Here is a 12,751-nt window from a genome sequence, read left to right as displayed (position 1 = left end):
TGGGGGGGGGGGGGAGTGTTGCATAATGTATGTGAGAAAATACAGTATATTTCAGTCACTGGTGTGCTAAAATAAGCAGCCACAAGAAATAAAATCATCATCTTTTTATGCAGTGTGTACTGGTTGGAGCATCAGTCATACATTGCAGAATTAAGGTTATGGGTTGGGATTAAGTTGTTTTGCCCAGTTTTTAGAGGTTAAGTGATAAATATGTTATTTGAACCGAGTATCCTGTAGTATTTTGACATCACATTAGTCAATAGTTTTCTGGTGCCAACCTCTGAACAGACTGACACTGCTGTGAGTTGCTTTTCTTTGACCATGCAATGTTTCATTTTTCATGGAACCAGTGAGCAGCATTTGGTATGATTATATAACTCCAATAGTGCTGCTTCCTAAGGCATTTTCCCTCTATTAATGCTATTTTCCACAACAACAGCATTAAAGTAACATCTAACCGTGCATGGATTTTTTGCAGCATGTTGAAATATTAGCTTTGGAATTGATAACTTGTCATATTTATTCATAATACTAATAGTCAAGTAACATACAGAGCAAGGAGAAAAACCTATGTCTTTTTAAAACTAGGCCTGTATGAAATACTTAAGAGATCTGGAGAACTGTGTTGTGTATAATGCTCTTTCTTTTCACCAATGCCTGTCACTCTTTCTGTACTTGGTTCTAAATAGAGATGTCCACAGGGACATTTAGGCTAGGGACAGAAGTTGCACATAAACCAATGTAAGTGATCAGAAACTGGTTTAAACCTGTAACAGAACAGACATTCAGTGCACATAAACCAGTTTCAAAATGGCCAAAACCAGTTTGAGATAAACTTGGTTGAATGTAGTATCAGACTTAATTGATTGAGCTCAAACCGGTTTATAGAACTTGTGTCCCAGAGCCCTTCCTGGTTTAGGTTAAACCAGAGTCCCCCAGCATCCCAGCATGCTCTGCTGCCCTGGGCGGAGCTGTGCTCTCTGCAGAGCAGGACTGGCTCCGCCCCTCTACTTTGTAGCCGGAGGAGGGGTAGGGGCGTGGCCAGACCCCGCCCCCAAGACAAGGGGGGCAGGGGGGAGATTTATTCCCCTCACCTTCCCCTGTCCCACCAGCATGGACCTGCCAGGTATTTCTCTACTCACTGCTCCAGGGGCAGGGGTGTGGCCAGCACCAGCAGTAGCCTCAAGTGAACTGGTCAGGGAAAGGTTTAATTCACCCCCACAGTCCCACTGGCATGGACCAGAATCAGGGTCTGCCTGGTGCTCCCCCTCGCTGCTGCAGTGGTAGGGGTGGGGGCGTGGCCAGAGGCCAGCCAGCATAACCCCTGAGGCAGAGGGTTTCCCTGTGCAGATCTTTCCCTGTGCAGCATGAGTGGCAGGATAAACTCTTTCCCTGCCCCCTCCGCCAGACGTCAGAGAGAGGGGGAAAATAACCCCTCCTAAGGGGGCCATGGCAATCAGCCTCTGGCCGTGCCCCCGCCCCTGCTGCTGCCGCTGGAGCAACAAGGGCACAGGGACCCTGATGGGGGTGGTAGCCACTGTCATGGTTTCCCAGGGAGCACAAACCTCTTCCCAGTTAGGGGGCTGCACTGTGGGTGGGAGGGAGCTATGCTGACTGGCCTCTGGCCACAACTCTGCCACTAAAACAGCGAGGGAGAAGCACCAGGCAGACTCCAGCTCGGGTCTGTGCCGGTGGTACAATTACTGGGGAATTAAACCCACTCCCTGGCCAGTTCACTTGAGGCTACTGCAGAGGCTGGCCATGCTGCTCCCCCCTCAGGACAGCTTCCCTGTAGCTCAGGGCACACTCTAGTGCCCCCTGGCTTCTGGCCGGAGCCACTGCAGGCATGTGCCTCCATTTCCTGAACGTCTGCTCACCTGCAAATTGGTCCACTCTAGGCAGGTCAGATTAACCTGCAAAGATTGAATCAATTCAGGCTCTGGCTCTTTGTGTATCTGTCCCTAGCCTTAAGGGATTTAACGTGGACAACAGGCTGGTGTATGTGGCCTGCAGCACCTGGGTAAGATCAAAATATACTACAGGGAAAGGCTGGCTTAACCCCACATCTTTAAATTCAGCAAAACTTCCGGTGTCTTGCTGGGCTACAGCTTAGGGGTTTTTCAATATAGAGGCTTGGCCAGTTTGGGCTTAAGTGTGGGCCTAAGGCTAACATTAACTAGCATTCTCCAAGCATTCCTGAGGAATGCTACAGAAGACAAGAAACAGACCAAGATAATCTGGTGCCAAAAAACCTAAAAATTTGGCATGTACTTGCTATTAAAAAGATTATGTTGTTATATAAAACTAGTAAACCTAACAAACCTTTAAAATAACCGTGGCTAGAAAGAAGTTATTCTAAAAAAAGTTCTCTTCCTAATCACTGATCACTAGTGCATGAAAAACTAGCTTCCTAGAGAATTTCTAGCACTACCAAGTCATGAGATATTTGATTATAAAATGCAGGCAACATCTAATGATGCATCTGTTACGGAATATTTAAGAATTACTTTAAATTACTACTTATTATTTCACAAAACTGCAAGGAATAAAGCCAATTTGAAATTAGGTTATAAAAATCTGTTCAATTCATATTATTATTACATTTATTACTCTTCCTATTGCATGTCTAGTACACCTTGAATGAAGACACCATTTTGCTAGCACTATAGAAACAGGATCAGCAATGAAACAATGATCCAGGCTGAGGGCCATAGGTTGCCCTCTAATAGATAACAGATGGAGAAAGACAAATAGGGAAGTACAAGGAAATAACAAGACAACATCAAACAGTATGACAGTCTGGTTGTCAACTGCTGTGTCAACATACAAGCTGCCTAATCTTTGCCAAGGTTTTTTTTTTTTGGCAGGTATCATAGAAAAAGAGTAATAAGGAAGAATTTGAAGCAAACATGAGTAACTCATGCAGCACTGAAGAAAGCATGAAGATAGCTGCTTGACAATTTAGCAGCTGGATGATGGATGTTAACTTTAGGCTGTTGACGGACGTGAAAAAAACCAAACAAACTGCACTTTATCAGAAGCAGCATAATGTTAGTTTGACCTGGCTCTGCAACATCTGTACAGACTGCGTGCTTCAGCATGGCTTTTTGGTACTTTTATCTAATAGTTGAGTCAATCAGCTGTTAAATAAAAGCACCAAAAAAGCCACATTGAAATGCCCAATCTATACAGACGTTGGGTGAGCCGAGTTAAATTAGCGCAATCACTCTTTTGGGCATGTGCTGGGCTTGGTGCAGGGCTGCGCGGAGTTTAAAATAAAGTATCATCTTATTTTGTTTTTTTTATGTCTGTAAGCAGCCTCACTGGCTAACTGGAGGCAAGAGATGATACCCCAATCCTGAATGAGAAGACTGATATGGGGGAAATTAACCATAAAGGACCCTCAAAGTGCAAGAAGCTTCTGTTTGATGCAGTACATAAGGAGAAGATGGCAGAGTAATCAAAAAGGAACAAACCTGGAGAAAGATCTTTGCAGTAAAATGTAAATATATATGAGCAGGAAAAGACTGTACTTGTTAAGGCTAGAGAAGGGGAAATTGCAGTAATCAAGGAGTTAAATGATAAGAGTCTGGATAAGAGTTGTAGTTGTGTGGATAAGTAAAGGCTGTATCTTGGAGATGTTTTACAGAAAGAATTGGCAAGATCTAGACACAGTCTGCTGTAGAGACCTAAAGGGAAATTCAAGTTGAAGATAATGTCCAGGTTTTGGGCTCAGAGGACAGGTAAATTGGTAATGTCACCCATAGTGATCAAGAATAGGTAGGGAAAATTGATTTGGGTGTGGAGGAAAATAAAAGCCCTGTTTTAGCCACACTTAGTATGTGTTGATCAATACACAAGACATCAACAAGTGTTTTGGTTTAAATGGAAGAAGACAAACCTACAGCTGAGGCAGAGCTGTAAGCTATCAGCATTGGGATGGCAGTGGAATTTGGGTTTGTAGTTGAGAGTCCCCAGATATAAGGTATAACAAGAAAAAAGAGACTAAGGCAGGGGTGGGCAAAATATGGCCTGAGGGCGGGTGCCTACCAATTCACGATTTCTTCTGGTCCGCAGGCAGGTGCCTACCAATTCACTAAATCTGGCCTGGTCCCAGGCTGCTCCTACTATGCTGGCTTGGGGCTGAGTCCCACTCATTCCTGCGGGGGCAGTGCACACTGCACTCCCACCCTCACCCACAGGACAGTCCTGACCCTGGCCCCACAGGTAGGTAAGTGGCAGCAGCAGTGGGCAGGAGCGAAGCGGCAGCTTAGCAGGTGTGTGGGGTCCGCACTGGTACCCTGGGGCCAGGGCCGGCAGGGACCCAGAGCAGGGCAGCAGGAACACAGAGCCCAGAGCCTGGGGCAGCAGGAACATGGAGCCTGGGGCAGCAGAGGCATAGGGTCCACCTGGCTCCATTGCACGGAGCTTGCATGCAATTCCTAGGTTCTCCACCTGAGCCACGTACCTCTGAGCGAGCCGCGCACCTCTGGGGGGAGCCCCACATGATGGAGCTGGCAGCTTGACCCCAGCCACTGCTATGCGTAGGTCATGGGGAATGGTGGAGATCTCCGTGCTATGGAGCCAGGCCAGCTCTGCCCCTCCCCCTGGTGCCCTTGCCAAGCCCCATGATCTGCTGGTTCCATTGTGCAGGACTCCCCCCGGCAGCTCAGGGCTCAGGCACATGAGCACTGTGTGATGGAGCCAGTGGCCCAGCCATGTGTAGTCCTGGGGCTTGTCGGAACTGCGCACTGCCAAGGGGCTCTGCCTGCTGCTGCTGTTGGTGGAAGGAGCTGTGCGCAACGGGGAAGGCATGTTTGTAGGCCCCCCCCCCACCATAGACATGCACCCACACCCCCTGCACACACACTCTCCCAGGCACTGTCCCTCCTTCACACACCCCACAACTCCCCCAGATACCCATATATTCCAGATGCCTCATATCCACCCACACATCCACGCAAACACACAGCCCCACAAACCCCATACCCACAGACCCCCCACAAACCCCATACTCACCCACCCATCCCACACCTACCCACACCCCCACCAAGCCCCTACACACATCCACACTCATATCCTGCCCCACAACCCACATACATACACACCCATACACATATACCCACAGCCCCCCAAAACCCCATACCCATTTACCCATACCCCCACACCCCTCCCCCCAACAATATACAAGGGTAATACTTCATTTTCAGCTATTATGCAATCACCTCTATATACACAGCACAAACACACACAAATCAAGACAAAATAAAAAAAAAAAAAATTAAAAGATGTTATTGTAGATGTTTGATTTTTAGCATATAATTTGGAGGCTTTTTCCTGTTCCAAGATGGCAAACCCCCTTCCCAAAAGGAGTACTTTCGGGGGCAAGGGGCAGGATTTCTGATCCCAAGATGGCGACCAGAGAGCGGGGCACCTATCAAGGGGCAGGGCTACCTTTGCAGCCCTCAACAGCTCGCCAAAACACATTAAGCTGCCCTCCAGCCAAAATAATTGCCCATCCCTGGACTAAGGAGTGTCCTGTGGCATCTCCACTCAAACTTGAAGGATCCTCTAAAGGAGTCACTGAAGGGATGAAAGAGCAAGAAGAGGACAGAGTTACAGAAGGTCAAGGGAGAGATGTCCAGAGGAGCGGGGTCACTTTCCAAGGCATACATTGAGGACAGAACACTGTTTCTTGTACTGGAACATAGAGCTCTGCCTAGGAAGAAAGACTTTGGCCAGAGTGGTTTCAGTGAAGTAGAATCAAATTAAGCCAGAGTAGAAAAGATCAAAGATATAACCAGAGTAGAGGGACTCCAGACAGCAACTCTGAACAGTAAGTTCAATATTCATCTCAATATTAGAGAGGAAAGAGAAAAGGAGCAGTTACTAACCAGTGGGGTATTCTGAGCTGAGAGAAACTAAAGCACACTTCTACTGAGAGTTGAAAGATCCAGAAGATTATTGAGATGTTAGGGCAAAGAGTGAGGAAAAAGGATGAGAAAAAAAAACTGAAATGGGAAAGACGGATGGGATGTAATCACTGGACAGGTTACAGAAGGAAAGCAAATGAAAAGCATCTGTATCTCAGATAGGGAAGGAGGGAAGGGATGAAAGAGGAGACAAGGGAAGTGCACGTTGCATTTTATTATATGTTGCCCTGCTGCAATTGGAATTTCACAATCAGATGTTCCTAAATAGGAAGTGGCTCCCTCTTCCTCTGTTCTTTCTGAAAGATCTGTAAAACAAAAATAGATGCCAACAATCCCACTACTAAGACACAAACAATGAACTTCGTGGTATATCAACTCCAGTCAAAAATACAAATGTTTGCTCCAAAATTTGTAGCGTGATTTTATAAACTGTTTGCATAACAGCAGAATGTCAGTGAGAAGTGTAATGTCCAGACTGACCGTCTCCATTTAAAGAAGTTATCTTGTATGGGGCCCCATGCCCTACAAAACAGGAATGGCATTGGAATCTCACAGGAATGTCAATATCACAAACAGCTTCTGTTTCCAAGATCAGGGGGAGCCACAAGGCATCACAAATTAAAAGAGTAGACTCTAGAAAAATAGGGCAGGGCAGGGCATGACACATTTAGTTTACTCGAGTCCTGGACCAATGTAGCTTTTCCACCTTCTTCTCCAATCTCTATGCTTTTATTTTCATTCCCGTATCTAATTCTGCATTAGCAATATACTTAAAAGCTAATATTCACTGAAACATTAGAGATTAATATGGGAATAGGCCAAATTTTCAGTTAATATTACAACAGTGGCTGGCCCTAGTCCCTGATTTTAAATGTCTTAATATGGTGACTGCTAAAAATTAGGTTACAGTTGTGACAAGAAAGAAAGAAAAAAGTAAGAAGGTATCAGAACACTATAATTTTAAGACTGAACTTTACAACAATTACCAGCATTAGGAAAGAATGTTATCCTCCACACGAAAACTGGAATCACTGTAGAATTCATTTTTACACTATTTGGGCTGCAAGTTAAAAGACAATTATAATGCCATTATCCTTTTATGCACTGGTCCACAGCTTTGTAGAGTATATTTAGTTAGAGTTCACTCATAAAGAAAGATTTTTCACTTTTATTTTGCCCTTTATTGGGTCAATAATACCTCTCTACCTCATGGAAGCAGACCTATAAAAGGGCTTCTCTCATTCTTGTCTACAAAATTGTTCAGTCAGTGCTGTTTCCTAAATGTAAGACTATTTCAATATACCAAATCCTTAAAAATGGATAGAAATAAATAAATAAATAAAATGAAGAGTTTATGCATGTCATCAGCACAATGATAATTATGTCTGGAAAAAAGACCTGAGATTTTCAATTACTGGATAAAACAAAATGTGACACAAAGGGTACGTCCAGATGAGCACACACATGCATTTCCCTGGGGATAAACAGCAATGGCACATAGTTGTGCCACTGCTATTTGTCCCCAGGGAACGTTCCTGCATTGCCCCATTTTTTGACACCGGGATGTCCATGCGTGGTGCATACAGACGGCAGCACTGCAGACGGGTCTGCAGCACCGCATACCACGCATGTGGACTTGTCTGGATGCGCCCACGGAGTCTATTGATAATGAAATATTGCTGTTCCAGAACATGCATCTTTCCTGTCATTTCTAAAGCAACTAACTGTATGTGCAGTGTTGGGCTTCATTATTCCCACTTTTTGCTATCTTATGACATGACAACAGAGTAAATGTTGCCTACTTTTATTCTTTCCACAGAAGGGAAACTGTTTGCGGGCTTTGGAAAAAGGTGAAAAATGGTTATTATTATGTCCCATATATTTCCCATTTGAACCTCATCAGTGTTATCAGGTGGCTGAAGAGGGGACATGCAACAAGTCTGAACTGGTTGCATTCAAAATTTTAAAACTCAGGAACAGTAAAAAATTCAGAAGATACTGGGTAAACCATTTGTTGTGGACCCACCCCTTCATGTAATTTCAAAGAGGAAGAAAAATCTGTGATGGAGTTTATTCCCAAAGCAAAAAGAAGAGGTAAAATTCAGATACTGGGAAGCTGAAAGTGCTTCTGCTGAACATGGTTATGATTTTTACAAAGCTATTTTTTCACTAGAAGGCAGTGTGGCAAATTCTGCATGGTAGGTATAAAGAGAAGGTGGAAATTTAACCTGCGCTTGTAAATTAGTCACTTTTAAAGTAATTTAGTGAAGATAAAATCCAATGGTACAAAATATGCAAAGACAGACAGGTGTTAATGCCAGACAGTACGTGGGCAGAAGAAACAATACTACTAACAGACTAAAACGTACAGTAAACATACTTTTTATTTCCAAACTATCCGACTCTCAATAGGTGCTACTGTTCATCCCTGTTTTTTGGTACTGGATTGGTAGTCACAATTATCCCCCACAGTGAACCTAGCACATTTACACAGTTTTGCCATTTCTGCCATTAATTTAATTGCCTATTTAACGAGCTTTTTATTTCCTCTAAATTTTCCCTGTCTGAATGGAATAAAAAAAATCAGCACAGTGTTAGGATTGAATTGGCAATTTTCTGAACAATAAACTCAGAGAATTATTGTAACTATATTCAGCAGAAAACTGAGATACAGCACAGAATCAAGTAGGTTTGAATTCTGCAAGGATGAAGGAAAAAATTATTAGAACCACTGAACAGCCCTTTAAAAATGTTTTTATTTTGTTATATCAAAGAGTAGCACATTTTTTTCAAGTGATATAAGGAACATTACTATTGATGCATCAATACTTACTCTGTCACTTTGTACAGTAAACTCATAGAATAAGCATTATATCTCCACTTATCAGGAACACTTTTATATAACTCAACACCAATACAAACCAACAGATAATAGAAATTATCACCTACTATGAAAAGGACACAGACAGTGGGTGGCAAAGATGGAGAAGAGAGAATAAGCACTAAGACAAACAGAATTATTGTACCGTAATGTTCCACTTCCCCACAACCCCTCCATTATACATCAGATTTTCACTGTAGGCAGATGGAAGAAACATTAATAAAACACACACAGATGGGAAAGATTTGCTTTATGTGAAATAATAAGTAACAACAAACATGAGATTTTTCTTCCACAGGAACAGGGAAACAGAATTGAAGCAGAAAACCAGTCAACGAACTGATCTGCATAATGGATACTTTGCATTAACCCTAAAAAATCATGGAAAAGAGAAAGAGGAAACCACAAACAGATGCATATATCTGATGAGAAATGAGCCCTCTGAAAAGACTGACCAGATGCTTAGCTGATTACCCTGAGACAGATGTCCTGGTGGACCATGTTAACTTATGATTTTACTGCACCCCAAAATATATGTACAAAAATGGGATGTGCTAAAAAACAAAATATGTAACTCTTAATACACCGATGGTAAGTTTACACTGAGCTAACAGAAAAACAGAAATCAAAAGGTTCAGTTAGATCAGACCTTTGGTTCCAAATTGTTGAGCACACTAGAACCACCACAGTTTTTCTGGGGACTGAGACGCAACTTTTCCAACTGCGAAGTTCTTATGATCTCACTTGTAAGTGGTATGGCCCCATTTGAGGTTGTGAAATCTAGTTGGGAAGCACTGCCCTAGTCATTTAGCAATGCAGAAAGGACAAGGATCCCCATGGTAAAAACCTCTGGTCTAACCTGCAAGAGCAACCAAATTATCCTCAGGGTAAAAAAGATAACAACAACTGTAGCTTCTGGTAAATATAACTGACAGTGAGACTACTGCTTATGGCAATAAAAAGGAAAATCGACTGCCAACTCTTGTGTGCAACACAGGACAGCAAGACAGGTATCTCTCTAGGATAGAGTAAGGCGCTCCCCTGAGGTGAGTTCAGGTAACAGGGAAAAAATGTCGGTGAGAAAGCAATCTCCTCCTACAGGGAAATACTTAACCTGACTACCTGCTATTAATTGGCAATCCCATATCCAGTCTCTTTAGACTGAAAAGGCAATATCCTAAAGCAGTTCCCAATAATATCTTCTTATTGCCAGGCCACCAAATGTACAGGTACATGAACAAAATTCTCTCCTTTGTTGGGAGCCTGGCTAGGATAACAGATTTCCAGTAACAGCAGTCTTGACTGGGACTTCAGCGATTTAGGGTATTTTTTTTCTGCTAAGCCATTCTGAAGTATATCCCCAGGCCAGACAGAATGTTTCTTAGTGCTCCACTGTACATAAAGCCACAGGAAATCAAAATGTGATTATGCCTGCAAGGAAAGTGATTCAGAAAGAGACCTAAAGCCATTCCAACATCTGAAGCTTATGCCTGAGAACTGTTTCTCCAGAAATGTACAAGAAACTGCCACAGAATGACTGAATGCAAAAAAGTTCTGATCTTACAACCTGGGGCTGTGTGTATGAAGGAAGCCTGAATGAGTGCTTGCCAGCTGGGAAGCAGCCTGGCTAATTGGGCAAATGGGAGAACCCACTTTTGGGATAGCAGGTGGCATTCAGACATCAGCAACTGCTATTCTATAAGGTCTCAGATAGATATGAATAACTGGCTATGCATAAGACACTCCGTATCACAGAGGAATCTTCCAGAGAGAGGGGTTTACCAGGTCCTAAGAAAATACTGTGACCCTCTGATTCCACCTCTGTGCAGTGACCCACAAGGTACACTTGAAGGGTAGCAAAGTGACACATTCTGCAGACATACACAAGCTCATGCGCTCTTCTTTTCGGCATCTCAATAGCTCTTTTTTCCTTTAGCTTTCAGGTGTGTCCTTTTCTGGAAGCACTTAGATACCTTCGTGCACTACTGCAGCTTCTCAGAAGGCTTATAAGAGGGGCAAAACCTGAGGGTGATGTGGTGAGCTCTTCAGAAAGTGTTCCAACAAAGCATGTGCTTCATCAGTTTCCCATGTGGTCAGCTTAGTGGAGATGCTGCAGAATGTTATTTTAAGGCATCCAAGCTGCTCAGCTCTGCATCTCTGCAGGCTGGCTTAGTGGAGGTAGTACAGAACCCTCTTTCAGATTCCTTAAAAACTCTGGTTTCCTCAAGGACATAATGCCGTAGGTTATTCTGGAGGCATTCAGCCTTCCCCTTGCTAGGGAGGGTATTTGGTGGTGAGAACATCATGCTGTTGCTCAGGAAGGAGAATACAGTGCAGAGAAGTCTAGAACTATGACACAGAAACAGCCTGCACTTCCTATTAGAGGCAGATCAATTCTCGGTAGGCTGGCATCTGAATTCAGAGGAAAGCAATGATTCAATGCCTGTTTCTTTCTATGGCACAGGCTGTGAAATTGGAAGCAGAAGTTCCCCACTGCTTCCCTCTGATTTTCCCTCACCAGACGTGTTGACCAAAAAGAAGAAAAAAACAAGAGCAAGGAGGAACAGGAAAAAATGGTTTTGGATTAAGAAGCCATGGACTGCACTCTGCTACTGGCACAGAGAAGCTAAAAACACTGACAGAATGATTCAGCTGATAGTTTTACATTTGCCTTGATTGATTTCCTGCTTCCTTAATTCCTGATAGGTGGAACAATACCACTTACTACGAGCATTTATTTTAGGACAAGGAAATGGGAAAATTATAAACATTAATTTGTTGTTTCAATGGAAGAAGCTTGCTGTTTCTGGTAGCACGCAATTTTTAGAAAACTAAATATTTTTTTTTTTTTTTAATTAAAAAAAAAAAGCTGTCTGTGAAATCTCACCCAGAATTTAGGATAGCTTATAACAGTAAACTGAACAGTACTTTTCCCTCTGGAAGCAAAACATAAAGCATCACATCACCATGGCATATTTCAAGCCTTCTACTTAAGTATTCATTCAAAATAACTGAACTCTTATGCAAATATGGCAACTTCTGCAATCAATCAATTTGTGTACACTGGTTTTAATTATAACGTTAGTCTTGATGTTACAGTCTTTAATTCCATGCACCATAGTATCGGATTGAAATATTAGTAATGAAACCCTTCTTTATTTTTTTAAGGGAGAAGTGGAATCAGAGGAGAATATCAGAATTAAAATGTTATGACAAAGTTTATGTCTGCCATCAAACTGCAAATGAAGATTGAACAAAATCCAGAAATATATCCTTTTCCCATATATTTTAATAGAAATGTATCAAGTTATATTCTAAGTGAAGGAAAAAGAAAGGTTCACAGAATGGCAAACATACTATGGAACGCCAGATAGGGGAAAAAATAGCGGCCTATAATATTTAAAGAAATTGGACAAGGAATTTTTCTTGATTAGGAGTTTAGTCTTACCGTGCTACAACTAAAAACTGGTCAATCTGACGATCTGTAAGGGAGCTATCTGGATCCCATACTTTTACTTCCAGCTTTGCCTGTTCTCTGTCATCTAATTCTCCTGTCAAAAAGGTAAATGGGATAAAATACTATTATTTACATTATTGTTCTCTGTGCATTTCTTTCACCACGTTTAAATGACATGTTGTACTTCAATTATGAACAAGGTTTAATAAAATTAACAGTTATATCCGTTCAAATTACATATTGTACCAGCTATTAAATTCCTCACTTAAAATCAGTAATTTAACTTTTTTAAAGAAGGTATTGAATGAAAGAAGTCTAATAAACCTGGTCATGCAGCTGAAGCATTGGCTCAATTTCCCACTGTATTTTTAAACTGCATCCTAACCACAAGAAAAAACTAATAGTATACTGATACTGTTTTAGTAAACAAATACTATTTCTCTGTTTTGAATATGCCTCACGATGGAAAACCCTGCTGAA

General features: G+C 42.3%; 1 protein-coding gene across 1 annotated transcript in view; it reads right to left on the bottom strand.

The window, feature by feature from the left end:
* The window catches only part of MTA3 (metastasis associated 1 family member 3), a 156,987-nt gene that overhangs the window by 88,230 nt on the left and 56,006 nt on the right, over window positions 1-12,751 (bottom strand). Inside the window, exon 5 of the mRNA XM_006022846.2 lies at window positions 12,263-12,365. Coding sequence (XP_006022908.1) covers window positions 12,263-12,365 — 103 coding nt within the window. The remainder of the gene's footprint in view (window positions 1-12,262; window positions 12,366-12,751) is intronic.

Source organism: Alligator sinensis, unplaced genomic scaffold, assembly GCF_000455745.1.
Source record: "Alligator sinensis unplaced genomic scaffold, ASM45574v1 scaffold377_1, whole genome shotgun sequence".
NCBI lineage: Eukaryota > Metazoa > Chordata > Crocodylia > Alligatoridae > Alligator > Alligator sinensis.
This window is presented reverse-complemented; position numbering and strand designations above follow the sequence as displayed.